Source organism: Pyrus communis, chromosome 1 (assembly GCF_963583255.1).
Source record: "Pyrus communis chromosome 1, drPyrComm1.1, whole genome shotgun sequence".
Classification (NCBI taxonomy): domain Eukaryota; kingdom Viridiplantae; phylum Streptophyta; class Magnoliopsida; order Rosales; family Rosaceae; genus Pyrus; species Pyrus communis.
In genome coordinates, this window is record NC_084803.1 from 609,188 (window position 1) to 635,477 (window position 26,290).

Genomic DNA, 26,290 nt, shown 5'->3' on the forward strand with positions numbered 1-26,290 from the left:
GCTGAACTTATAGGAAAAACGATTGCCATCAGTAAATATATATTATACCATTTTTGGTACCTTTTATCTTTTATCAAAGTGGCATTTTCCAATATTTTGATGGTGCGGCGGGAGGAGGAAGCTGGGATGTGTTGTGGTTGGAATTAACAGATTTTCTTACAGAATTTCTCAGTCTATTCACGTACTCTTCTGTTTTACTTTGAACACCTACTCATTTATACTTTGCAAATTCGTTCAGTTGGTTCTTCAACTTATCAAAACATGCAATTATAGTGCCTTAACTTTAATACAACTAAAAAAATGGTATCTCAACTTTAATCTAATTAGAGCAATGATCCCTCAACTTTAATCCAACAACTTTAATCCAATTGTAACAACAATCATTCTAACAGAATTCATTTTGACAAAATTCTGATAAAGTTAACGAAAAAAAATATAACTACACATTTTGATAAGATAAGAAACTTCAATTGTAGCAATGGTCTTTTCAATGTAAACTCATTTTGATAAAATTGATAAAAATGATCATATCTATACATTTTGATGAGTTGAAGAACTAATGCTAATGAATTTTTAGTTGAATATTACTGCAATTTACCCTAAAATATATCAAAACTAAAATTTGCTTATTAAAAATTTTAAAATAAATAAAAAACAAAATAATCAAGGCACTCAGAATGAAAAGGACTAAAATTTTTAGTCATTGATTTATGAATCTCATAAATACCACTACTATATTTTCTCCTCATTGTGCCTCTTCAATTAAGAAAATAATTAACAAAAAATAAAATAAAATAAATCTGAATATTAACTTCACAAACAAAAGCAATGGCCGGTCAGGTAAGCATTCGGAACGAGTAGGAGGTTGTGCAATTCCAATCACGAAAATTAATCGGACAATACAACATCTTCCTCACCATGCTCCATCCCATACCCAAATCAATAAAATCCAAGTAAAGAACAAGACGAATTTAAACAAAAATAAGAAGAAAATTAAAAAAATAAAAAAAAAATTAGGAAACCATCAGAAGCAAAGGATCGTTTCAGCTTCGACACTGAGTCTCAGACGACCGTCGTGAGATGATTAATCCAAATTCATCATCTGATTTCATACTAATCTTGCACAACTGACTACTAATTAAATAAAAAGAAAGATTAACAGAATCGGGGAGAAGACGAGAGAGGCTGTGGAGTTTTCGGATGGAGAAGCGGAGGCCGTGGCGTTACGATTAAAAGAACGCGGACTGAGACTTTGTTAGGGTTTTCATACTTTCGTCTTGCCGGTTTTGCCCTTTTATTTGGATCTGGACTCACAATTCTGTCCTTGATATAGGCCTCAAACACAAACTACCGGACCAAGCCCACTTACGTGACAATTTCTTGGGCCGAAGGCGCGGGTTAATGCTGGACGCTGCCGTTTTAGGTCTCTCCTACTTCCGGATTCAGTTGAGGTGACGAATTTCACTTCCACCAGATCAATTTCTCAGTCTCTTCGCTCTGCGACCAGCATGTCGTCGGAGAGTGTTCCGCCGCTCGTCGCCGCCCAGCTCAACTACCTCCTCACTCACTTCCCTCTCGTCGTCAAGGTAATGAGGGCAAACCCAACGTCTTCGCTTCATTTCCAATTTTGCAATGAAAACGAATTCCGGAGAAAATTAAAAACTCGAAAATTTCATTTCATTCGTCCCGGCGGAAATGGTTCGCTGAGGCATTTTCTCGGAATCCAGACAATCTAGGGTTCTTGGATTTTTATTTGCTGTATAATATGCCGAATTCTCTGAGCTGTCGTACAATCTAGGGTTTTTGTAAAAATATTTTTTTAGGACATTTTACGTGATCGATTTGGCATTGCAGATTGAGAACAAGTGGTCTGGCAGTAAGTACTACCCCGGATTTCTCGACCGGTTCACCCTAGTCATTTCCTACTGTCTAGACGTTATCAAATGTGAGTGGATTGTTGTAACAAGCAGTTTCATGTACTACTGATTGTTTTCAATTGCTAAGAGTATGGGTTTTGATTTGTTGTAGGGGATCTTATATTTGATTCGGAGTCTCCATTCTCTGCACCGGATGTTATATTCGGACCTGATGATGAGAAATTTCAGCAGTTTCTTGTCTCGCCCGATGAGGGAGAAGTGGACTCAAAGTTTCACATGAAGTGTTTGAGTGATTGGAATAGTAGAGACCCTACACAGCTGATGCTTCTCATTCAAGAACTAAGGTGATGGATTTTTCGATTATACATTTTCTTTATAGTTTTGTGTTTCTTTTAGGAATAATGTAGCTAACTACTCTCTTGGTTGTCGATGAAATACGTGTGTTCCAATTTAAAGGGATCAGTACATGTCCTACCAGAAGAAGCGTGTTGCAGAAGTTGATGATGACAGGTTGAAGTTTGAAATTAGCACAATTGTTGCTCGTGAGGTATGCTTCAGACAACCGTCAGAAATTTGAATAAAAAACACTATGTATATTACTAGACGTCTGTTAGGGTGTGAGGGATGAACTAGGAGGAACATTTTCATCAGTATCTAGTTTAATTATGACATTATGAAAATATTTTTTTAACTTTTAACTCGTTATGTTTTGCTTCAGGGCATTGAGATGCAGATGAGTTCCGGAGTTGACAAGGTATTAACGATTGAGCAAAAAACATGTTTGACTGTTGTTATTGATTCTATGGAATGGCCAGTGTTGACTAGAACTTGCCTGTGTAGCTTCTGATTATAAATGTGGTCCTTATGCCTCTGAATTTTAGCGTAGCCAGAGGAGGTCAAATTTGCAGTTCCTCTATTAGACATGAACATAAATAAGATGGTGCCTGCATACCCCTGGAGACATCAACAAAAGCTATACTTGCAGGTTGATTATCTCTTTTTCTCTGTCTTCCCCCACCCCCAAGTTTGAACCCATTTTTCCCCAATTTTTACTTTTCTTCCCAGACATTGTATTCAATGATGTGAATTCTGGGTAGTGCAGGTTATATATCCTGTTGAGAAAAAATATGTTTCCACTCCTTCAGCTCCTCGATTGAAACTAGTGTCGACCTCAGAGTTGAAGACTCTATTTTCCATTGATGAAGTCAAACTCCGTCCGTGGTTGAATGGGATGTATGTCAGTTATATGTTCTGTCCTATAAATTAGAAATGCTTAAGTCATCTATACTTTACTAGTATTGGTTCATTATGGGTTTCGGTTTCATTTTTTGTTTCTTACTCTCGAAAGGTGCATGGCTGAATACCTTCCGCATCTTGAAGAATCTCTTGAGAAGCAGGTCAGCTGGATTTGAGTTTATATTTTGGTACTTTTAAGTACAAAATATTTCATATTTGTAAGTATATTTTGCCTTGTTATTAAGGTTTTGGAGGCAGTCTCCTTGGTTGATGTTAGGAGGCGCTTTATTGAGGCATTAGCTCTGCAGTTTGGAAGACCAGTGGAAGCTGATTCGGTAGGCATCCTAGGCATGTAATTCTCTTTGCAAAGTTCTTGAAACTTTAAGACTAATTGTTCATATCTAATTGGGCAGGTCTTATGCAGAAAGGCAACATTCCTTACCGCTTCTGGAGTTTTCACTTTTCTGGTATATATGATCATCACTGTATCATCTTTGTATGGAATATTCCTTTAAGCTAAAGCATGTGCTCGGCCATTGATTAAGAACTCGCTTAATCTATACTGTTTTGTTTCTACCTTTCTTATAAGCATTTGACTTATCTAGCAGTAATTCACGTGGGTTCGGTGTTGTTTAATGTTGTAAATAGCGAGATTTTTCCAATCTATTTTGTTATTGCGCGTTATCTGGTGGTACTTTTGTTCTATTTTCAATTGTTTTATCTCTACAGTTGGTACTGCACTCTAGTTAATCTTCCCTTTTCAAGTGACCACGCTTCTGATTGTCTTGTTATGTATAGGTTCATGTTTCAATTTCAACTCAGTTTCCAAAGCAAAAGCCGGGTTTGATGCTTCAGAGTTCACAGGCAAGGATAATTATACAAATTTATGAATTAATGATTACAGCAATACTTAACCGTATATATGTAGCTAGTTAATCACGTATATCAGCTGCTGTACATGTGCAGTTTGTTCAATTATTGTTCTTGGTATGTATGTTTTCTAGTCAAAACTCATTAATTGATGGGGATATATTTGTGTAATGATGTAGCATTTCAACCTCCAAGGTGTGCCAATCAAGTCACTTCCTCTAACTGAATTTCCTTGGAGCCCTAGATGGGAAGTACCTCATATGGCTGAGCGAATTTGGTGAGTTCCTTTGTAAATTGTCATCACGCTCATTCACCACTTTTGCGTTTGAACAATGTCACTGATGGGGATCGTTTTTCAGCGACTATTTGACGGACGAGGCTGTGAACTTCAAGAAGCACTGCAATGAGCCTCCACCGCAGCACTAGGGTGTGGATTGCCGCGGTTAATGTTCGGTATCCTTGTCACCTTTACCAATCGAATTGTGTAAATTTTTGTAATGTCTTTGAACTCTTTTGATTTATGGGTATGAGCGTGGATGGAAAAAGTCACTTTTGTTAGTAACTGAGGAATGGAGCGATGATTATTCTAATCGAGTAATCTTTGCCATCACAGATCAAGATCTAGTCTGACTCCAAATGCATCAAATTGCTAAAATATTTTTATCAGGTTCTGAATTGGGTATCAATTGAAATTGGATTTGGATCCCAACACATGGATTTTCAGATTCACAATTATTTTATTTAATTAAAAACATTATTAGTATTTGTCCGATTGTCAATGCCTATTGACAATAATTTAGCCGTTTGAGCAGTTTCTCCAAGGATGGCTCTATTTGCACTTTTTTTTCACCTTTCATATATGTCCTTTAATTTTCGATGGTCAAATCGAACGAATTAAAGGGATCAACAGTGATTAAAGGGGATCAAATAAAGCATCGGAATGGAATAAAAACATGTTGCTTTAACTCAACGCTCTTTTTGAGCTTTTTTACAATGTACCATTGTATGTCATACATCACTTAAGTAGACGTTTAAACTACGTGACGGATTATATGATTTTTTTTTTCTTTTGAGAAATATACGATTTAACATCACAATGTATGCAATACATCGGTGCATCACACAATTTTCGGGAAATTTCTGGTCCAGCCAAACAGAGTCGATGAAAGTAAAAATGGAAATCAACGGTTAAATTCTAACACTGTTTCCCGCGGGAAACTTTCTGGCGGGCGGGTGGGATCCCCGAATTAACGTGCGCACCCATGCCGGCCAGAGCAACACATAGAAAGAGGAGAGAGATGGTAGTTTGTTTGTCCGTACTCCCTCGGTCTGGCTGTCACACACACGGCAACCAACCTGCTAATTGGCTAAAAAAATATCCCACCGGCTATTATTACCTTCCCAACCTCCCTCCCTCTCTCTCCTCCCCTTCTCCTTCATAATCTGCCTCTCTCCCTCCTCTCGTCAATCCTCCCAAAACCGTAAAAGCGCAGCCGATCTCGCTTCATTTCCGGCACCCCCGTCGCGACAATGAGAGAGATCCTGCACATCCAGGGAGGCCAATGCGGCAACCAGATCGGCTCCAAGTTCTGGGAGGTCATCTGCGACGAGCACGGCGTTGACCCTACCGGAAGGTACCGCGGAGACGCCGGCTCCGATCTCCAGCTCGAGAGGATCAACGTCTACTACAATGAGGCCTCCGGCGGTAGGTACGTCCCCCGCGCCGTCCTCATGGATCTAGAGCCCGGTACCATGGACAGCATCCGATCCGGTCCCTTCGGCCAGATCTTCCGCCCTGACAACTTCGTCTTCGGCCAGTCCGGCGCCGGCAACAATTGGGCGAAAGGACACTATACCGAAGGTGCTGAGTTGATCGATTCCGTTCTCGATGTTGTTCGCAAGGAGGCCGAGAATTGTGATTGCCTTCAAGGTAGTTTTTCTTTTAATTTCGACATGAATTATAAAATGAAATGCTTCTGAATTGGATTTGAATTTCTGCTATATTGAATATATTGTTGCTTGATTGATTATTCAGTTGGTTTCTGTTTTCTGTAGCTCTGTGAGTTCGTCGTTAAAGATTGATAATCTGACTTCAAAATGCTTCTGAATCGGAATTGATTTTCTGCGAGATTATATACATTGATGCTTGAAATTTCAGTTGATTACAGTTTTCATTAGCTATTTGAATGAGTTGTTAATTACATATTTAACATTTACCTAATTACAAAGCTAGGATTGTCAGACCCTTCATCCAAAACTTCAATCTAATTCCAATATTATAAAGTTGCTCAGTAAACTTGATTACAATTTCAACCACCTGACCGTGGCAGTCAATGTATTTTTTATTCCGCATTGCTTATCCTTGGCAGAGGATCTAAGATAAAACGATTCTAATCTCTAATCTTGTCCTGTACTTTTTGTTTCATTGTTGATCTGATATATTCATCGTCAGCTTCCCAGCATTGCCATGTGGGCAACTGTACTGTGTCTCGCACATATTATATTATTTTTTATAAAAACGATATTCTTTATGCTAAATTTATCTAAAACTTTTATTATAATTTGATATCAAATTAAGTTGTCCATTATATGATTTAAACCGAATTCTCTCTAGTATAAAAATAACGATGTACTACAAAAAAAAAAAAACTTTTATTATAATTTTTCATTTTCCATTTATATAATTTGTCTTTATACGGCTGACTTGCTTGTGGTCCCCCCAGTTTTTTTGGTCTTCAGTGGATAAACAGATCAAGAAAGTGGTCTTTGATGTTTGATCTGTCTTTTTGCTAATTTACATGTAAATTAGCAAATCTGATTACTTTCTTTGAATTTGATATGATTGTGATTTCCCAACCGTCAATATATCACCACACCGACATTGTATCGGTTCTTTAAGCAAATTAACTGTTGCAGTAAATCTGAGATGGCAGTAAGAAACTTTCTCAGTCCTTTTCTGTAACATGCTTAATTTTTTGAGGATTACTGATTTGTATTTACAGTGGAACATTTAGCTTATATTCTAAGATGGCAGTAAGAGCTTTTTTCAACCATTTTTAGTTTGACTTATAGGGCCTCGTATGATTGTATAATTGATTTGTTAGTGTGAGGATGTGATTGTATTGGATCCTTGTTCCTGTAAAAACTTGAAATCTCACTTACCCATTTCCATTTTTGTTATCGATATGCTGATTGACATCGTCTTTTTGTACGGGCCAGGTTTTCAGGTGTGCCACTCTCTTGGAGGAGGAACTGGTTCCGGAATGGGAACCCTTCTGATATCGAAGATTAGAGAGGAATACCCTGACAGGATGATGCTCACCTTCTCCGTTTTCCCTTCACCAAAGGTCTCAGACACCGTTGTGGAACCATACAATGCCACTCTTTCGGTGCATCAGCTGGTTGAGAACGCAGATGAATGCATGGTTCTTGATAACGAAGCACTTTATGACATTTGCTTCAGGACCCTAAAGCTCAGCACCCCAAGCTGTGAGTGACAATCTAATTCTTTGTACAATTATTATAGCACCGGTTCTAATACTACTTAATTTTATCTCTGGTTTGCAGTTGGTGACCTGAACCATTTGATATCCGCCACCATGAGCGGTGTAACATGCTGCCTAAGGTTCCCTGGACAGTTGAACTCGGACCTCCGGAAGCTGGCCGTGAATCTCATTCCATTTCCACGTCTTCACTTCTTCATGGTCGGGTTTGCCCCTCTCACCTCTCGTGGATCTCAACAGTATATCTCCCTCACTGTGCCGGAGCTGACTCAGCAAATGTGGGATGCCAAGAACATGATGTGCGCCGCTGACCCTCGTCACGGACGTTACCTGACAGCCTCAGCTATGTTCAGGGGGAAGATGAGCACCAAAGAGGTGGACGAACAGATGATCAATGTGCAGAACAAGAACTCGTCCTACTTCGTTGAGTGGATCCCTCACAACGTGAAGTCAAGCGTGTGCGATATTCCTCCCAGGGGTTTGAAAATGGCATCTACCTTTGTTGGTAACTCTACATCAATCCAGGAGATGTTCAGGAGAGTGAGCGAGCAGTTCACAGCCATGTTCCGGCGCAAGGCCTTTTTGCATTGGTACACCGGTGAAGGCATGGACGAGATGGAGTTCACCGAAGCAGAGAGCAACATGAATGATTTGGTCGCGGAGTACCAGCAATACCAAGATGCAACCGTGGAGGATGAGGGCGAGTACGAGGAGGAAGGTGCCGAAGAGAATTACGAGGACTAGAACATGCCGGCAATCACAAATCAGGACCGGAAGAAAGAGATGTTTGACATGGAAGGGGTATCCTTTATTACTTGCTTGTCTACTTAAATGGTAAAATCTGTGTTTTTGGTTTTATCATTTTTTTTTGTCTTTGCTTGTGGATTGTTGTCTCGGCTAATCACGCAAGATTATCACCTTGTTGGATTAAGTTACTGTTAGTAAATCACCTTGTAAGACGATATTGTGTGATTGTTCTTTTCCAAGTACGGAATAAAATTGTCATTTTTGCATTAGCTGCCAATCGTTGATTATTTTTTCCAAATTGCATTAAGTTTGGGATGCAACCATGGAAGTTCATAGATTTTTTGCAATGCCGAAACTCAATTTTGATCCCACCTTTTTCCGGATTGCATTAAGGTTGGGATTCAAACTCAATTTTCGCTCCATTTTGACGGGGATACCGAGATTGATAGATGGAAATGGGCATAATTAGTTTCTTTAAGATAGATTGGTGATTTGTATAAAAGAAAACTAATGAAAAAAAATTTCAAAACTTTGAATTTTAATAGTAAGAACAAAATAAAAACTAAAATGAATAGTAATAACTTTAACTTTTTAATGTAAAAATATGATTTTTCGTTAAAATAAACAGTGCCGTAAGTTAAAACTCGCTTGAATAAAACGGTAGAACCTCAAACAAGTAAATTTGGGTTGAAAAACTCTTAACAATTGGGGAATAAAAATTGTGAAACTCTAATTAACCAATGGAATTTCAGATTTTATCCCAACCCGAACGAATTTCAGATTATGCCGGTGGAATTTCAAGATAATAAAAAAAAATTCACGAAAATCTAATTGGTATTGTAAAAGAAAACAATTAAAAAAAAAAACCAAAGAAAAAGAAAAAAAGAGGAGAGAAAGAAAGGAAAACACAGATGATTTAGATGCATCAGAGTCATGGAAGTATGAGGTGCAACATCGCCTGCACAAATAAAATTGCAAGCTTCTCGTACCAATTAATAATTCTCGTCACTTGCATCAAAATTTAATTCTATCTTGATTTACGAAATTATACACAAAAATACACACAATTAAATATGAGAGAGAGAGAGAGAGAGAGATAATATAATAGTATTTGACACTGCATATTTCCCAGCAGAGAAGGAGGAGGCAGCAGAGGCCTTCTAATCTCGGAGAGTAACTATTACTTATATAGGAACACAAGTAGGGTTTCATTCGGGTACGAGTGTACTCTTCGTCATCTACGGCCGAGATTCTCTTGCCAACTTAGAATTCCCATTGGGCCATCTTCCTTTTGGGCTATTTTTCTCTGTAACGGCCCAGACTTAAGGCCTGCTCCATCTTGTTACTGTATGCGATAACTCTATCATTCTTCGGCATACGACATGATCCGTATAATGGAGCGTTTCGTGTAGTACCATCGATGCATACTTTTTAATTTTATTTGTTTGTTAAGATTAGCATCGGCTTGTTAAACTTTAACGCTACATAATTGATAGAGAGATTTATAGCTCAAGTGGTTAAAATTTAAAGATATACAACACTAACGCAGTAGAATGTTTATTACACACAAGCACAAAGAATAAAAAAGGCTCAAAATTACGTGCACCTTGTTTCGTGTTCAACTTTTGCTAAACGAACTTCCCTCAATCTAAACATATAGTGACTTATGCATCTTTTGTTACAAACAAAAATAGTTATCGAATGAATCGTAAATTGAACAATACATCAATCAAACACCAACACAAATGTAAATCTCAAAGACCAAAATTTCATTACAAGCTTCTCTTGTATTATAATATGGAATTATAGGTAACCAATTAGATACAATATGTCAATAATACTATTATATATGCTAAAACCGTGACAAAAAACTGTTACCTTAATAATTTGCTAAAACCTCAACAAACCTTTTGTTTGGATAAAAATTACACCCCAAGTATAGTAATAAAATTATTGGGGGTAAACAATGAAAAATAACATGAGCCAAAGCCACGTCATCTGGAGTGGAAGCGAGGTTTCTTGACCCTGCAGATTTCGAGTCTCTTCTGCCTCGCCTCAGCTGCCCTTTTTCTGATCATATTCTTGTTAACCAAGCTAAGATCAAACGGCTGGGAGGAGTTCAACACGTTTGCATCCCTAAAACAAAGGTTAATGTGACCACCGTGTGGGCCCGCATTGATCTCTCTTCTTTGAGTCTGAGCCGTCTGATCGATGTTCAGCTGCTGCAGTTGACGTTGATAAAGAATCAGACTGGGGGGATGAATTTGCATTATTGGCATTTGCACTTGATGAGGAAGTTGGTAAGGCTCTTGTTTTGGGGCCGCAGGAGCCGAAGTTACATACGTGAGTTGAGTCAGTTGAGGCAGTTGGCTTAATTGCGCGGCTGGTTTCGAACTTGGATCCGTATCCACATGGGTCTCCTGTTCCTGTTTATGGCTAAATTTCGTTAGCTGTTTAAACTCCAAGTTAAGGCCATTCATCTTGTCAAAGAAACGCTTCACATTCTCAAGCTCGTGCTCAAATTATCAAAAAGCGAAATTACATAAATAAATTGAAAACGAAAAAGGATAATCTGGCTAACGCCTAAATTTGAGAAAAAGGCAGAGAAATTGCTGCAAAAGAATCAAAAACTAAAAAATTAGAAAAATACTCACTTGATATCGCCATTTTTCCTTCGAAGTCAATTCGTCCACAATTGCAATCCAGTCCTCTCTCTTCTGCAGAACCAAAATATATCAGAAAACAGTAAATAATAGTAAATAAATTAAAATATTTAATCCGTAAATTGAAAGAAAAAAAGGAGAGAGAACCCAGTTGTCAGAATAGCCAGATAGATAATCAAAACCCATATCAGAGAAACAAAGAAATACCCTTTTTTGACTAAAGAGTTTACTACTCAAGTGGTCAGGCTGCTTCTCGTCAGATTCACTGGGCTCGAAGCACAGCGGCGTATCAGGGCTGGAAGTCTCCTCCTTGACTGCATTAGGGACGGGGGGCGGCGGCGGAGCCTTGGCCGCCGAAGGCCGGCGAGCCAGAGAAGCCCAGAGTTGTAGTGAACACAAAAAATCAGGTCCAATCAGACGACGCAGAGTGGAAGCGCATCCGTCGTTCTTCAGGGCGAGTACAGATCTCTTTCCCTTGCATCCCCAGATGAGCTCGAGTGGAATTGGAAGCGGAGTCTCCAATTCGGAGATCATGTGAGGAAGATGAATCAGGATATTCGCCACCTCTATCTCGCCGTCGCTGGCGTTCGGAAAACAGGGGAAGAGGAGGAGCCTTTGTTCCATTGTTAGTGTTTCTCTCTGTTCCATTGCCTTTCACTTTCTCTCTCTACAATTGAAGATTTTGCAGCAATACTGCACGCTTTCTGGCCAAAAGCACGTATATATATGCGCAGGAAGCAGGGCGGACGACGGCGGCTGCGGCGGCGTTGAAGGAAGCGAGAGAATTGGACGAGAGGGTTGACAGAGAAAGCAGAGAGAGTGAGTTGCTTGGAGGACGGGTATTTTTTCTGTGTGTTTTATATAGAACGCGAGAGAAAATAATCCTTGAGGAGGTAGGAGAGAGTGACACGTGTTGAATAGAAGGAGACTGAGGCCGAGCCCCTAGGGTTTATAGTCTTTGTAATTTTTTATTAATTTTTAATAAGAACGTGTGAAGCACTGGAGAGAGAGAGGGAGGAGAGAGAGAGTTTTCGTTCATCCTTTTGGTTTTTCTTACTTTCTGTTTTCCGGGTTAGTTATTTTGCTAAGAAAGAATCTGCAATAAAGTCAATTGAGGGTAGAATGTCTTTTAATCCACGTTGGACTACGTGTCGTGCGGCCACATGCACAGGACCTTTTTGTAATTTTGCATGAATAACACTCGGCTATTCAAATAATGAGTAGAAATTTTTGTTCAAAATTACTCGTTTTCGATTCATAGAATTTCGTATTTAAAATTAGATTTGTTTGTATAATCAACTTTACAAAAATTAATTAAAATTAAGATCAACAACTATATAGTAGCCTAGTAGTTGGGAACGAATTCCAAAGCTGTATTTCACACGACACGTCCTGAATTCGATTTCTAGCGCATGTGAATCACACGATAGTGACTAGGGGAGATTGAAATGTCTCTGCAAGTGACATAGCATTGGTGAATCAAACAATGGTGACCAAAAGGAGGTTAAAATGCCTCTATAAGTCTACTTATCACCTAGATAGATATGATCTGGTGTGGTAAAGCCACCAACTGATTTTAGTCATCTGTTTTAAGCATTATAAAACGTCTTTGAATTTGCTACAATAGATTGGCAGTATAAAAGGTTCTTCTCCAATTGTGGACGAAAAGTTAAACTCGAAACCAATTTTGTTCACCTTCCTTCATGCAATGCGTCCTTAAGACTCACTACAATGAAAAGATGATTACATCCAAATGCCGAATAATAGGCAATCAGAACAAATGCCCAAGGCTGTGATTGGTTTAACTAAGCTGCTTGTTTCTTCCTCTTTGCTATTCGATTTCTACTGGCCACCATAAAGTCGTCATTCGAGCTGCTATCTTCAGTCTTCCGCTTCTTGGACTGCTTTGATGCGTCTTTGGAGACCCGTGTTGGCGGCTTCTTATTTGAAACTGCTGCGGATGATGGTGTGTTCTTCTTAACAGTAACTGACTTTGTGCTCGTCTTTACAGAAGATTTCATTGGATAATTGAGCTTTTGCAGCTAACTCTTCTTCTGCTTCTTCTCAAACACTTTCTCTGCCTCTTGTTTGGGTAGCAAACCATGCTCCATCATCCTGAATTCACATTGAAAATTTGAAATCCATGCTTTTAAGGAAGCAATCTAGGTATAATTATGCTTGGTCGGTTTCTAGTTTCTATTTCTGGAGTTGTAGCACTGCGAATAATCAAAAGGGTGAGTGGACAAGACTCCCACCATTGCAGGATCTGGGAGGATTGAAACATTCTTGCTCTTACCCCCAGTTTGGGGAGAAGCTGCTCAAGGGCTTCACATTAGCAAATGGGAAGGAAATGAAGGAGTGCCCTATTTATAGGCAAGGGAGGATAGGATGGACAGGCTTATTCTACATGACCCACTGGCCAAGCTTTTCCATTACAAATCCGTCCCTTCAGGTTGCAAACAACCAATCTAAGTCATCCGCAACCTATAGGTTGCAAACAAGCAAAACTGGTGCTAAAACCATGAATCTGGAATCTGTATTTTACAAGTACGACCACCACTCAGACATCAACCGAAAAGGCAGTTTCAAACTGTCAATTGCAAGCTATAACAAAACCTAAAGTGCCCTAATGCAGCATCCACCAAAATAAACATTTCCTGATTCCCATACATGCCAAACAACAAGGACATGGTTGAATGGCAGGTATACGTGATCTAGCTGCAGAAAGCAATGATATGTTTCATTACTTGTATTCCAAGTTCACCAAATTGGGTACTTGATCAGACATGCTTTCTGATGCTTCAAAGTCAGCACTTCAGTGCATGCTGCAATGGCCAGGCAAGCAGCATAGCGGAGACTAAATAACAAGCCATGACACTTAACACACTCCAAAACAAATTCTATTTCCTGATGGAATGAGAAGCAAGGCAGCTCAAACAGCAAGCAGTAAACCCAGCAATAATTGTTCAAGCAAATCCAATTATCGGACCCAACTCAGCGAGCAAAAAGGGTGCTGCAGTTAAAGAAATGGGGAAGCAAAGACTCACCAGAACTGTGCGATTTCGCTACTGAGAATTTGCTGGTGAAGCGACTCATAAAATTGCCTAAGTGGGTCCTTCTGAACTTCAAAATACAACAAAACAATCACCCAAAGAATTTCAAAGCAACATTTATAAATCCAAATTAAAGAAATAAGAGAAAGAAAAAAAAGGCAGTTGTTAGTGTACCTTCTCTGGAGGGTCCTTCTTCTGACCAGGCAAATCATACACCTTCTTCTCCCTCTTCTTCTTCTCCTCCGTCGCAGCCTCCGAAGCCTTCCTCTTCCTCCCCTTCTCCTCCTCCTCCTCCTCCTCCTCCATTTTTTTCACCTTGTTGTTCTTGATTTCCTTCATCCAAATAACCCGCATTCGTCAGTAACACAGTAAAATTCAGTATTTCTCTCAAACAAAACCCAAATTTGAAAAAAATAAAATAAAGAACCTTTTCGGGCCTCGAATTCGAACTCCTTTTCGGCTTCAAACCCAATTCCTCGTCGCTCACGCTGCCGTTCTCCTCCTTCTTCACTCTGGGTTCTTGTTTGGGCTTCGCCGTCGTGGGCTTATCGGAATCTTGGTTCATCTTCTTCTCCTTCTTCACCTTAGCGGCTTCTCTGACCTCAGATCTCGCCATTCCATTCGCATTGCCACTGCTTTTTGTTGGTTGCTTCTTCTTGAGCTCCAACGCAATCGAACCCAAGCTCTTCTCATCGTCGTCGTCTTCTTCCGCTTTCACCTCCCTCTCCGGCTTCGCGGGCTTCGTGTCCTTTGGCGGCATCTCTCAAAATTTTCAGAGTGTGAGAAAAAAATCGCAGGAAAAAAATCGGAGGGAGTGAAAAGCGAGGCTGTGAACTTCGATATTCAAAAAAGGTCAAAAAAATATCCACTCCTTTTGCGGGTTTTTCGCGGTTTGAAACGTTTCGGGAAACATTTTACTGAAAGAGGAAAATCCGGCTTCTTAAGATAACGGGCCATGGTATTCATTTAGCCCAACTTAACATGGCCCAAATTAAGCCCAATAACCTAAGTCCAACAAGACCCAATAGGCCCAATTTTTTTTTTTTTTTGTCAAACGATAGATTTTGTTAGATTAAACGTTAGATTAGGGAGCCGACAGGGTTCAAACCCATATTGTGGTGCAAAGTTAACACTCCTTTTTACCACTGTGGTAGAGGGTCACCTGCAATAGGCCCAACTTTAGGCATAGCCGGTTTTTGTTGGTGGAATTAGTGTGTGTTTCCGTGTGTTTATGAGCACAAGTATCTCATACACATATCTGTTAATCTTACTTATTTGATTTGATGATTAGAAATATAAAAAAAAAATTAAAAAAAAATTATGTGGTAGGCTAATATGCTAAAAATGTGTGATATTCAACTATTTTATATAAACAAGAAATTTTATTAAAAGTTCAAGTACTTCTTAAAAGTGCTTCCTGAAAACATTATGTACGTATTTATACCAAAAAAAACAATTTTACGAGCTAAAGTCACTTAGAAACAGTTACATCATGTCCAAACCTTCCCTGACAGTGAAGATTTGCAATCAACAAAGAAGCATATATTCTTTCTTTTATCCCTGTTTTATGTCTGCATAACTAATATTTTGGAAAATTAAACATTTTAGCATCAATATCCCCCCACCCCCACGACTCGGTGGGGAAAGTGTCCAAAAAAGATAGGGACGAACAAAGGTCGGTGAGACTCGGTTGGGGATTAGATTCTGCAACCGAGAATTTATGGCCAAGGCACAAAGGCGACACAACTCACGACTGCACTGCAATGCAAACCTCCTAATTGAGACCCCACCCCAAAACCCTAGATATGTCAAATCATCAAAAACTAGCTTGCTTGGGGAAAAGTTAACCTCCATTTCCCATACTACTCTTATATCCTCTTGCTGTCAACCCTGCAATGCCACGTTGCATCTCGAACCAGTGATACAATGTCACGTAGAAGAGGTAATACACGTAAATATTGTATTATATTAGTTGGAAACATCCTACAGTGACTTGGCTTATATAATAACATCCTCGTCCTTCAGCTCAATCACACAAGAGAGAAAGGAAAACCTTTGCTAGAGAGAGAGATGGGCTGGTTATTGAGTGAGAGAAAAGGAAGGCGTGGATGGAGGAGAGCCTAGCCTCCGTCTCTGCGCCGCCGTCGTTTTTAGCGACTGTAGTTGGCATCGTAGTTGCTTTATTAATATTTTCATCTTACACCAGCTACAAGTCGCAGATGGAGAGAACTCAATTCGGCTTCAATATATTTCTCTTGTTTCTGCCCTTGTTGTTGATCGTTGTTGCTAACTATTTGCTCAGATACCGGAACTTTCCGGCGAGGACGAAGGAAGAGGCGGCTGATAAGGCAGCTGAAGGTGGAGGAGCATCCCCCTGGGGCGTGGCTTTGTTTCTGGGGCTGTTGCTGGTCTTGGTGTCTTGTCGGTCTTATATGCAGTCCAGGTGACGGCCTCACTGGGGTTCTTATCATTAGTTCAGATTATTATGTAGGTTACCGCTTTGAGACTCCATGCATCATCATTGTGTAACAAAGCATTGTGCAGCAAGAGAGCTAGCCGGTTTCATCTTGTAAACAAATCCCTTTCTGAAATACAATTGTTTCACCTTTGAGATTTCTATATATAGATGCCTAAAACCATGCTACAGGCCCAAATGCTAAAAACTGTCGAGATGCTTGACAAACACTTCTTCCCACTTTCCAGCCTAAAGAATAGACGCATAATTTACACAAAACCTGTGAATCCTAAAACTAAAAAACTCCACATGAAACTACAGTGTGACAATCTAACCTGCCGGAAGCGATGCCGAGACAATCATCATGATCCGTTCTTCAGTTTGGGTACTTTAAATCTAGATGAGAACAACTTCGGAGTCTCAGAAATGGTTACACCATCATCTGCTTTTCTCTTCGAACTGCCGTTCCCCTGATCAACCAGAAACAAAACATCAAAGTTGTAATTTTAGTAAAAGATAAGGTCCTCTACTCCACAGTTTAGCATCGACGACACTACGAAAAAGCAGAAGAGAGAAGTAATATTGGAAGTACCTTTTTGGTCTCCTTTGTAGATTGAGTAAGTTGAGCAGCCGAAAAATCTTTCTTCACAGTTACATTAATTTTATCCTTAGCACTACTCTTGCCTCTAGCTCTTGTTGTGCAACGGTTCAAAACAGGAGTAGACGAAGTACTTGCTGCATTTCTTAACAAATCCAAATCCTTTGAAAGTTTCGAAATTTCTTCCTTCAACTTGTTTGAATCAGTCTCCACCTTAGCAACTTTACTTATTAATATTCCAATCTTTTCATCCTTTTCATTATTTGAGGACTGTAACTGCTCCATACTAGCAAGAAGAGTTTGTATCTTTGCATTCGCCTGCTCGAGTTCAGAATTCTTGCTCTTCAGTTTAATTTTGAAATCCTTTTCCATAAGGCCGTACTGATGCCACGCGAAGCTCTTTTCGGAACCAAGCTTATCACATTGCTGCTTTAAGGTGGTGTAATTGTTGGAGTGCAGGTCAAACCATGCTTTGAAACCTTCTAACTCACTGTCCGAGTATTCTGCAAGTACAAAAACATCAAGAATAACATCACAAAAACAGTCCGAATATACACCCACATACAACAAGTACCTCATAACCTGACTAAAGTTTACAATCTATGGCTCAAAAATAAGAGGCCCGTACTAATTTGATAACATGGGATATTTTGACGCAAATATCATCGAAATCAAACAAATTCGAGGTGCTTATATAGACAATACAAACCCAATACAATGACCAGAAAATAAATACCAAACCCAAGTTTTCTTGTTCTTCGAAAAACAGAATTCTATCGAATCCAACATAATCTTCAGAAAATCAAGCTGATAAAGGAAGAACCTTTTTAGCATATACGAAAAGATCAACACTCACCTAACTTGAGTTTGGTGGTGTAAGCCTCTTGTTGCTTCATACTAAGCGCCCACCCTAACTTGGCCGCCTCAACGGAGCCTTCCATCTCTTTCAATTCCAAATCCACCTTCATCTACACACATAATTACAAGAAACCCACACAAAATTTCAGAAACCCCCCCCCGAAAAATCGGATGCCAATACATGAAACCCTAAATTTACGAAATTGGAAAACTGGGGAAATTACCTGGCGGATTTGATCTCCCAAGAGATGAAATGCGGAGACCCACTTCTCTTCTTGCACTCTGACGCGATCTTCGAAGACTTTTCTGTCGGCGGTCATTGTCTCGAGCTTCGATTGCTGGGACCGCAGCAACTGCACCACAGCGTTGAATATGTTCTGCCAATTCTGGCGCTGAGAGGCGGAGTCCGGGCGTTCTTTGGTTCCCATTTGGAAAGAGAAATCGCAGAAGAAGAAAAAAAAGATCGGGTCTTTGGAGAGCGGAGTTTTGGGGAAGAAGAAGAATGAGACCGTTGGAGAGAGAGCAGCAGTAACAGTGTAAAGAGTTGGGAGTTGTCAAAAGTTTCAACGGTCGAAAAAAATCAGAAAAGGTCTCGTGTTTGATAGCGAAGCGGTGTATCAGATGAGATGTGAGAGTGAGTTGGATTGGGCTGAGTTGGGTTGTATTTAAATAACTTGGGCCTTCACATAATTTTTGTCACTTAGTATTATGGTTTAGTGATATTTTTTTTGTAAGTGATAGATTTTAGATTCGATTCTCACCAAATGCGAATTTGAACCACATTATTGCTAGCTCATTTTGAGACTTAGGCTACTCTCTCACCCCTTTAGTGTATAATATCGTTTCCTCAAAAAAAAAAAAAAATTCTGTTTTTATTTTATTCGGTGCTGTTTTGGGCACTCTGAAAAGTCATTATTCACTCTTTATTTTATTTTTTTTCAAAATAAAAATAAACTTATGAGCATAGTTAATATATTGAAGTATAATACTATCACAAAAGTATTTTGTAAAAATGCTTTTGTTTTCCGTACACATTTTAATCATTCATTAAATTGCACGTTTTTATAACTCTAAAATACTATACACATACTTAGGTTTTTTTTTACGTTGAATACAGGTAATATATTTTTCAGTAAAATATATCAAATTCACATTTGCTGTGACATCCCACATCGCCCAGGGGAGTGATCCTTAAATGTATATTCTCATCTCTACTTAGCACGAGACCTTTTGGGAGCTCACTGGCTTCGGGTTCCGTAGGAACTCCGAAGTTAAGCGAGAAGGGGGCTAGAGCAATCTCATGATGGGTGACCCACTGGGAAGTTGCTCGTGAGTTCCCAAAAACAAAACCGTGCAGGAATGGTAAGCCCAAAGCGGACAATATCGTGCTACGGTGGTGAAGCGTGCTCGAGAAGTGATCTGCCCTGGGTCGGGATGTGACAAATTGGGATCAGAGCCTAACCCTGGTCGCGTGTGTGCCGACGAGGACGTCGGGCCCCTAAGGGGGGTGGATTGTGACATCTCACATCGCCCAGGGGAGTGATCCTTAAATGTATATTCCCATTTCTACCTAGCACGAGGCCTTTTGGGAGCTCACTGGCTTCGGGTTCCGTAGGAACTCTGAAGTTAAGCGAGAAGGGGGCTAGAGCAATCCCATGATGGGTGACCCACTGGGAAGTTGCTCGTGAGTTTCCAAAAACAAAACCGTGCGGGAATGGTAAGCCCAAAGCGGACAATATCGTGCTACGGTGGTGGAGCGGGCCCGGGAAGTGATCCGCCCCGGGCGAGGATGTGACATTTACGATGCATATTTTTAATATATTATCGAAAAATAATATAAATATATATAATAAAATAAAAAATGGCCACATTTTAAAAAAAAATAATTTTTTTAGCAATTTTGTTGAATAATACACTACGTATTTTTTACATAATAGACTCATTTCATGTTTTACTAATTATGCTTGTGAGGAGTGGTTTTTTTTTTTGGAGTGTCCATAATCCAAGTGCAACTATCACTTAAATAAATATTACGTATAATTAACCATTCAAATTTCATGCTATGTTGCAATTTGGAAGCTACGCTTTGCGATGGCCCTTTGCCAGACTTTTTCAAAGGCATTATCGTCTTTTACATTTGGTTTTTTCAGTCAAAATTGTTTCTAAGATTAACATAATTTTTTTACTTTAGTCCATGACAATGATAAAAGTGATCCACCTAATTTGTCCACCCTAAGTCATTTGAGATGAATTTTCATTTTGCCTCTCAACTTAACAGAAAAGTTGATGAAGTTAAAGAAAAAGACAACCAGTGCAACAAAGATATAAATCGAGGACGAAATAAATTATTAGTAGAGCTTAGAGACAAAAACTAAACTTGTGATATAGTTAAAGGACCTTTACTACAATTTAGCTTTTATTTTATATAATTGAAGCAGAAACAATTAATGATAACATTTGGGTGTAAAGAGAAGTTTAGATAATTGGTTAGGTTTTTTATTAGGATAGATTAAGAACTAATGCTGGGTCTAAAGTGATAATTATAACTAAATAAAATAGAATGTGGGTGTAGAGAATAAATTGTGTAAAGATACAAACATTGGATTTGAATTAAATAAATACGTCATGGAACTTGCGCTTGACTATTCAAAGTTATCAATTAAAGAAATTATGTAAAATTAATCACTTTTGTGTAGGATTTGTTTATGAATTTAAGTTCTCCAACTTTTTGAACCACCGGTTTGTTATGTTGTCAATAATTTGTTTACCATATTATAAACGCATTTGCTGTTGATTATGCGTGGCAAACTTATCTCACACATGTTGCTGACTGTTTTAATTACAAAATATAATAAAATTAACGTGAAGTTTACAGAATGAATTTATGTAATGAATGATGTCCATTATTAATGCCCAACTGATATGTTTTCTAATATGATTTTATATTTTTCACGCGCGTGCAATGAGTTAAAAAAATATATAATGCTTAGTTGTTCACGTATCAAATAAACATCCCTATTGACAATGATAATATTAGTGATATAAAGAGAGCTGTTATTCTCATCTCAATGTCTTATCTTCCCACCTACCTTTTTATGAAATTTTTAATTACAAATTTGTCAATTTGTAAAATAACTAATAAGGTCCTTAGTTACCCCCCTTTTGCATAACTTTATTTTTATTTTTTTATAAAAAAAAAGAAAAGTTTGGGCGTGATAACTCTCATGTTATGTTTAGACGATTTGTCTCCCTTAAACTCTAACTCATTCTTCCCTTCTCCCTTAAACACTATGTTTAGACGATTTGTCTCCCTTTAACAATAACACCATTTACTTTTTACAGTTACGTTAAAATTCATCGTCTTGTACTTAGCTTTGATGTAAAAAACTACGAGACCACTTGCTTCCTTGTTGCCAACTTTTTTTATCCTCCCAATTCCCTCCACCATATAAAATGCCACATTGCTCGCATCACCACCAGGGCGACCAGCCATCTTCTTCCTTTCGTTAGCTTTTCTGCCACGTTTTTGGGTAAGCAAAAGTTCTACTCAACGACTTTTACAAAAAATAATAAAAGAATTAGTTGTTTTCAATATCCTACAACTTTATGTGTTTAATCTACCTCACTTTTTTGGTAGTGCAAACGGTGTGAAATGTATATAACATGATATTTTGTTGTGAAGAACTCGTGTTGGCCAACATATGCAGATTCTTAAACCCTAACTTTGATACAAAATCGCTGTTTTCGATCAATATTCAAGGATCGAGAATCCAAAGATATGTCTCCAGTTCATGCCGATCATGCTTCACAAACTGGGAATACAACAACTCAAGAGACAGTCGTTTTTGAAATCGGAGAAGACTCCGATTTTCTGAGGTTACAGGACAGGCCTAGACCAGTAAGTGTGGAGAAGAAGAGATCCTTCGGTGAAAGGTCGTTCAGCGAGTTGTCCAATATAGGGTCTCCTTGTAGAAGATCCAGTTTTCTGGGGAGTCCTAGACTGAACTATGAGTCGCATCCCGTGGTTTCCGATGCCTGGGAAACCCTGCGGCGCTCTGTCGTGCACTTCCGAGGCCAACCTGTTGGAACCCTCGCCGCTGTCGACCATTCTGTCGAAGAACTAAACTATGATCAGGTAAACTTTTAATCAAAAATACAACTGAGGAACACTAAACCGACTTGAAGCCGTATATCCATATTTTGTAGCCAGTTCCTTTTGTGCTTACTTTCCTCGAATTAATGTTACAAATTTATTTCATGTATAGGTGTTTGTTAGAGATTTTGTGCCAAGCGCACTGGCATTTTTGATGAATGGAGAGGAGGAGATAGTGAAGAACTTTCTTTTGAAAACACTTCGCCTCCAATCATTGGAGAAAATTGTGGACCAGTTCAAGCTAGGAGAAGGTGTCATGCCGGCGAGCTTCAAAGTGCTCCATGACCCCGTAAGAAACTTCGAAACCATAACAGCGGATTTCGGAGAGAGCGCAATTGGAAGAGTAGCTCCGGTTGATTCTGGATTTTGGTGGATAATATTGCTTCGCGCTTACACAAAGTCTACCGGGGACACTTCGGTCTCCGAAATGCCCGAATGCCAAAACGGCATTCGCCTCATCCTGGATCTTTGCCTCTCGGAAGGATTTGATACTTTCCCTACTCTGCTCTGTGCTGATGGTTGCTGTATGATTGATCGCAGAATGGTTAGTTTATTTGCGCATTTTATCAAACACCTTCAGTGTACTAATTGCTTCCATATCATTGTCGATAACACGTCAAAATATGATAAATATACAATTTGCAGGGTGTGTATGGATATCCAATCGAAATTCAAGCACTGTTCTTCATGGCATTACGATGCGCTCTGGTTCTGCTCAAGCAAGACAACTGCGGCAAAGAATTCGTGAAGCGCATAACCGACCGCCTCCACGCCCTGAGCTACCACATGCGCAGCTACTTCTGGCTGGACCTGAAGCAGCTCAACGACATCTACCGCTACAAGACGGAGGAGTACTCGCACACGGCGGTAAACAAGTTCAACGTCATGCCGGATTCGCTGCCCGATTGGGTGTTCGATTTCATGCCGAGTCGCGGCGGTTACTTCATCGGCAACGTGAGCCCGGCCAGGATGGATTTCCGGTGGTTCTGTTTGGGCAATTGCGTGGCGATTTTATCGTCGTTGGCTACGCCGGAGCAGGCGTCGGCGATCATGGATCTTATTGAGTCACGGTGGGAAGAGTTGGTCGGAGAAATGCCGTTGAAGATTTGCTATCCGGCAATAGAAAGTCATGAGTGGAGGATTGTTACTGGCTGTGATCCAAAGAATACTAGATGGAGTTACCACAATGGAGGCTCTTGGCCAGGTAAACTTATGCCTATAAAGTACTCGCTCATTGGCGTTTTGTTCAAATATTTTTATTTAGAACACGTAAAATGTTTTGGGAAATGAAATTTGTGTGAAAACATGTTAATTAATGAATTTGTGACGGTCGCAGTACTGCTGTGGCTGTTAACGGCAGCATGCATAAAGACCGGACGGCCCCAGATTGCAAGGCGTGCGATCGAGCTGGCGGAGAGCCGGTTGTCGAAAGATGGGTGGCCGGAGTACTATGATGGGAAGCTAGGGAGGTACATGGGGAAGCAGGCACGGAAGTACCAGACGTGGTCGATAGCGGGGTACTTGGTGGCGAAGATGATGCTGGAAGACCCGTCTCATTTGGGCATGATAGCATTGGAGGAGGACGAGCAAATGAAACCCCTTATTAAAAGATCTGCTTCATGGACCTCCTAATTTCTATCATTTTTCTTTCTAAATGTATGCAATTGCGTGTTACAATATTGTATGCATGCAGGCACTTTTGGCCATGTTAATTTGGGTGAGAAAGTGGAACTTTAAGCACCGAGCGTTTAAACACCATTTATAGTTTATACTCTTCTTTGAAAAAAAAAAAAAAAAAAACTGAATACAGTTGGTTATCAAATGGTTTCTTAATTTTAATTTTTTAATTTGATAGCTTAACTTATAAATGATTGACAACTTCTATATAAAATCCCATAAAATCACAAGTTCAAATTTCATAACTTTTTTTGGTCGAAGGTAAGCGTCTGCCTTCATGTTTTCCTTCGCTTTGCCTTTGTTCGAATTTCTAACCTAGAAGGACAAAAAAAGTTTAGGGAAGAGATACGAAAAAATAAGTGGTGAGACACGAAAAAATATATCATTTAGTCTACTTAAATTATGACACTTGAAATACTGTTTAACCGTCATGGGTCATCACCCAAAGTTTTTTTTTTGGTTTTTATCCCGAACAATCAAATGAAGTTTTGCAAGAAGAAAAGTAAGAGAGAGACTTGCAATGAAATGTTAAGTCTAAACTCTAAAGTCTCATTTAGTGGGCCGAATGAGATGGGTAATGTCCAATTAAATTGGACTTGTAACCCGGGTAATGTTTGTTATGTCTAAATGTAATTTGAATTAAACAACACAAGATGAGTTATGAGTTCAAAATAAGATGTGTTATGTAACTCACCCTCACACTTCGTTACAAGTCTGTTTGTGCGAGGCCACTGCGCTAGGCGTTGTTTCTCTCAGTTCAACGCTCACGCTTCACCTTCTTCTCCATTGATGATATCTTCTTCGTCCACACCATCTCTCTCTCTTCCTATATCGGGACCATCGATGTTATCGGGTTTTGCTGGTGGATCTGATAGCTTCACCAAAGCCAGTACAGTCCTACAGGCCTAATTAGCTTTTCAATTCTAACCTATTCCGTATTCACTAGAGCTAGTACAGTCCTATTGGCTTAGTGAATACAAAATAATAGATATGAGTCCAATCAAGTCTCATCCAATCCAATCCTATCCTGCAAGTGACATCCATACGAATCAGGACTTTTGTGATGAAGGCCTAGTCCCAAAGATGGTCACTCTTTTCAAAAGCCTCCCTTATTTGCATACTTTGGACATAACTCAACCCAATGAGAGGGGGTACGTTGAAAATCTTAACTGAACTCTCCCATGGCTACCGCATGCGTGTCGTGTGTATACGTTATACTTTCTGACACATCAGAAAAGTTCATGGGCTTGTTGGACTGCAAACTTAAGAAGGCCTAGCCGCCAGTTGCTTTTCCTTTCTACCTTGTACCCAAAAGGCCCAAGATTTTGCGGCATAAAAAGTGCTTTTATTATAGTCACGACCAAAAGGAAAAAGTGCTTTTGTCGTGTGCTGCCAGTCGCCAATAATAGCTAGTTTCGTGAGTGAGATTCTACCTTCCAGCTTCAGTTTTTAGGTCATGAAATATCAGAAACCACAGGCTGCTCATGCAATTGAAAACTACGGGAACAGGACAATTGTAATTAGCTAATCAAATTGTTAATCAAGTTCAGGAACGATGGCGCCAATCAAATTGTCTTTTGGCGAGATTGCAGAGTGAGCAGACTACAGCTGTTGCGCGACTTATTCAGTCCTCCTCCAGGCTACAGCTGTGTGGTCTTATTCATTTGAGATAAGGCATAGCCGCATAGGCTTAAAGTTTGCACCAAGTGACAACTACACCTTTCTCTAAGTGCACGTGCGTTAGCTATACGTTTCGTGATGAGTGAAATAGTGATATTAGAAATCACAACAATTACAGTCAAAGTTCTTATACCTTACACTCTCACTAAACATAATTTGTACATAAGTAACACAACACAATTTCACGTTTTATAGATGCATTGCTCTTACATTGATTACGTTAATTTTTTTAGTATGAACTATATTCTATACTAATTTATACTAAAGAGGAGGGAAGAGGTTTAAATTCGGAGAGCAGTGGGTTAAAGAAGAAGACCCTAATCAACATAAAAAGTCCTAACTGCCAGGGCAATCCACCGCTTACAATATGTAAACTAAACTAGTTGATATTTGGCTAATGCGTTAGAATTCCAGGACACACATTGGCACACGTTTTTGTAGCTACAATTTCGTAACTTTTTATAAGGATTCAAAATGTCTATATATATAATTCATCATTCAAATAACATCCTTGCAAAAAATAGAAAAATTGAAAACCATTATGACATTCATTTGTAATGAAGAAAATGGACGAATATGGTTCTTCAAACAAATACTAATTTTAATCCAAGGGTCATATGTCTGTAGATTTGAATGATTTTTTAAAAGATGTCTGAAATAATACATAAAAGATAAACGGTTAAACCGTTGAAATAAACTAAAAATAAGCCCCACAAAACATGTGTCAACAAATATATATCTCCAGATCATAACCTTCTGTTAATTATTGGTTAGTGGATTAATAAGGTAGCTAGTTAACCCTAAAATGATTAGACATAGGATGACGATGATTGGGTCCAAAACTACCAATAATCCATTGCTAACCACTTCATTAGTGGCATTTGGTTCGGTATTCCACTTCATACATACCTACCTATATA

The 26,290-nt window shown here is 39.2% G+C and overlaps 6 protein-coding genes and 2 non-coding genes across 10 annotated transcripts; 3 read left to right on the top strand and 5 right to left on the bottom strand.

Annotated features, from left to right (window-relative positions):
• Positions 1-665: 665 nt before the first annotated feature.
• On the bottom strand, positions 666-758 carry LOC137720372 (small nucleolar RNA Z162). The gene has a single exon (XR_011066506.1). It is a non-coding gene; the product is annotated as a small nucleolar RNA Z162 (small nucleolar RNA).
• A 261-nt stretch (positions 759-1,019) lies between these two features.
• On the bottom strand, positions 1,020-1,109 carry LOC137720367 (small nucleolar RNA Z161/Z228). The gene has a single exon (XR_011066505.1). It is a non-coding gene; the product is annotated as a small nucleolar RNA Z161/Z228 (small nucleolar RNA).
• Positions 1,110-1,436: 327 nt separating this feature from the next.
• LOC137746464 (uncharacterized) lies at positions 1,437-4,593 on the top strand. Its single transcript, XM_068486485.1, has 13 exons — positions 1,437-1,586; positions 1,855-1,945; positions 2,029-2,221; positions 2,334-2,424; positions 2,596-2,631; positions 2,764-2,862; positions 2,980-3,110; positions 3,226-3,274; positions 3,359-3,448; positions 3,527-3,580; positions 3,912-3,977; positions 4,163-4,260; positions 4,343-4,593. Exons 1-13 carry the CDS (start codon positions 1,509-1,511, stop codon positions 4,407-4,409), a joined length of 1,143 nt encoding a protein of 380 aa, XP_068342586.1. The 5' UTR covers positions 1,437-1,508; the 3' UTR covers positions 4,410-4,593.
• Positions 4,594-5,359: 766 nt separating this feature from the next.
• LOC137739686 (tubulin beta-6 chain) lies at positions 5,360-8,500 on the top strand. The gene is made up of 3 exons (XM_068479351.1): positions 5,360-5,913; positions 7,203-7,472; positions 7,551-8,500. The coding sequence occupies exons 1-3, from the start codon at positions 5,514-5,516 to the stop codon at positions 8,228-8,230; spliced, it is 1,350 nt and encodes a 449-aa protein (XP_068335452.1). The 5' UTR covers positions 5,360-5,513; the 3' UTR covers positions 8,231-8,500.
• Positions 8,501-10,096: 1,596 nt separating this feature from the next.
• On the bottom strand, positions 10,097-11,704 carry LOC137718195 (uncharacterized). Its single transcript, XM_068457699.1, has 3 exons — positions 11,104-11,704; positions 10,888-10,950; positions 10,097-10,659 (listed from the first exon to the last, which is right to left on the bottom strand). The coding sequence occupies exons 1-3, from the start codon at positions 11,542-11,544 to the stop codon at positions 10,228-10,230; spliced, it is 936 nt and encodes a 311-aa protein (XP_068313800.1). The 5' UTR covers positions 11,545-11,704; the 3' UTR covers positions 10,097-10,227.
• Positions 11,705-12,587: 883 nt separating this feature from the next.
• On the bottom strand, positions 12,588-14,781 carry LOC137743753 (uncharacterized). The gene is made up of 4 exons (XM_068483700.1): positions 14,377-14,781; positions 14,124-14,282; positions 13,944-14,014; positions 12,588-13,011 (listed from the first exon to the last, which is right to left on the bottom strand). The coding sequence occupies exons 1-4, from the start codon at positions 14,707-14,709 to the stop codon at positions 12,939-12,941; spliced, it is 636 nt and encodes a 211-aa protein (XP_068339801.1). The 5' UTR covers positions 14,710-14,781; the 3' UTR covers positions 12,588-12,938.
• Positions 14,782-15,883: 1,102 nt separating this feature from the next.
• LOC137712986 (uncharacterized) lies at positions 15,884-18,408 on the bottom strand. 3 transcript variants are annotated; one of them, XM_068452225.1, is made up of 5 exons: positions 18,085-18,408; positions 17,859-17,970; positions 16,997-17,505; positions 16,740-16,874; positions 15,884-16,534 (listed from the first exon to the last, which is right to left on the bottom strand). In XM_068452225.1, exons 1-4 carry the CDS (start codon positions 18,286-18,288, stop codon positions 16,767-16,769), a joined length of 933 nt encoding a protein of 310 aa, XP_068308326.1. In that variant the 5' UTR covers positions 18,289-18,408; the 3' UTR covers positions 15,884-16,534; positions 16,740-16,766. The 3 variants fall into 3 exon arrangements, with proteins under 3 accessions (XP_068308326.1, XP_068308319.1, XP_068308314.1); XM_068452218.1 differs by having other exon boundaries at positions 15,884-16,653; XM_068452213.1 differs by having other exon boundaries at positions 15,884-16,874.
• A 2,949-nt stretch (positions 18,409-21,357) lies between these two features.
• On the top strand, positions 21,358-23,753 carry LOC137715476 (probable alkaline/neutral invertase D). The gene is made up of 4 exons (XM_068454821.1): positions 21,358-21,995; positions 22,126-22,557; positions 22,659-23,217; positions 23,350-23,753. The coding sequence occupies exons 1-4, from the start codon at positions 21,639-21,641 to the stop codon at positions 23,643-23,645; spliced, it is 1,644 nt and encodes a 547-aa protein (XP_068310922.1). The 5' UTR covers positions 21,358-21,638; the 3' UTR covers positions 23,646-23,753.
• Positions 23,754-26,290: the final 2,537 nt, after the last annotated feature.

Excerpts from the sequence above, each read along its gene's own strand:
- LOC137712986 (XM_068452225.1), bottom strand. The coding sequence starts at position 18,288 with ATGGGAACCAAAGAACGCCCGGACTCCGCCTCTCAGCGCCAGAATTGG. Across the intron at positions 17,971-18,084 it reads TGGGAGATCAAATCCGCCAG|ATGAAGGTGGATTTGGAATT; the intron begins GTAATTTCCCCA and ends TTATGTGTGTAG. Across the intron at positions 16,875-16,996 it reads CTACAAAGGAGACCAAAAAG|GGGAACGGCAGTTCGAAGAG; the intron begins GTACTTCCAATA and ends CTGGTTGATCAG.
- LOC137715476 (XM_068454821.1), top strand. The coding sequence starts at position 21,639 with ATGTCTCCAGTTCATGCCGATCATGCTTCACAAACTGGGAATACAACA. Across the intron at positions 22,558-22,658 it reads GTATGATTGATCGCAGAATG|GGTGTGTATGGATATCCAAT; the intron begins GTTAGTTTATTT and ends TACAATTTGCAG. Across the intron at positions 23,218-23,349 it reads CAATGGAGGCTCTTGGCCAG|TACTGCTGTGGCTGTTAACG; the intron begins GTAAACTTATGC and ends TGACGGTCGCAG.
- LOC137746464 (XM_068486485.1), top strand. The coding sequence starts at position 1,509 with ATGTCGTCGGAGAGTGTTCCGCCGCTCGTCGCCGCCCAGCTCAACTAC. Across the intron at positions 2,222-2,333 it reads CTTCTCATTCAAGAACTAAG|GGATCAGTACATGTCCTACC; the intron begins GTGATGGATTTT and ends TCCAATTTAAAG. Across the intron at positions 3,581-3,911 it reads CTGGAGTTTTCACTTTTCTG|GTTCATGTTTCAATTTCAAC; the intron begins GTATATATGATC and ends TGTTATGTATAG.
- LOC137739686 (XM_068479351.1), top strand. The coding sequence starts at position 5,514 with ATGAGAGAGATCCTGCACATCCAGGGAGGCCAATGCGGCAACCAGATC. Across the intron at positions 5,914-7,202 it reads GAATTGTGATTGCCTTCAAG|GTTTTCAGGTGTGCCACTCT; the intron begins GTAGTTTTTCTT and ends TGTACGGGCCAG. Across the intron at positions 7,473-7,550 it reads AAAGCTCAGCACCCCAAGCT|TTGGTGACCTGAACCATTTG; the intron begins GTGAGTGACAAT and ends TCTGGTTTGCAG.
- LOC137718195 (XM_068457699.1), bottom strand. The coding sequence starts at position 11,544 with ATGGAACAGAGAGAAACACTAACAATGGAACAAAGGCTCCTCCTCTTC. Across the intron at positions 10,951-11,103 it reads AACTCTTTAGTCAAAAAAGG|AAGAGAGAGGACTGGATTGC; the intron begins GTATTTCTTTGT and ends TTGGTTCTGCAG. Across the intron at positions 10,660-10,887 it reads AGGAAAAATGGCGATATCAA|GAACAGGAGACCCATGTGGA; the intron begins GTGAGTATTTTT and ends AGCCATAAACAG.
- LOC137743753 (XM_068483700.1), bottom strand. The coding sequence starts at position 14,709 with ATGCCGCCAAAGGACACGAAGCCCGCGAAGCCGGAGAGGGAGGTGAAA. Across the intron at positions 14,283-14,376 it reads CGAATTCGAGGCCCGAAAAG|GAAATCAAGAACAACAAGGT; the intron begins GTTCTTTATTTT and ends ATTTGGATGAAG. Across the intron at positions 13,012-13,943 it reads AGCGAAATCGCACAGTTCTG|GATGATGGAGCATGGTTTGC; the intron begins GTGAGTCTTTGC and ends ATGTGAATTCAG.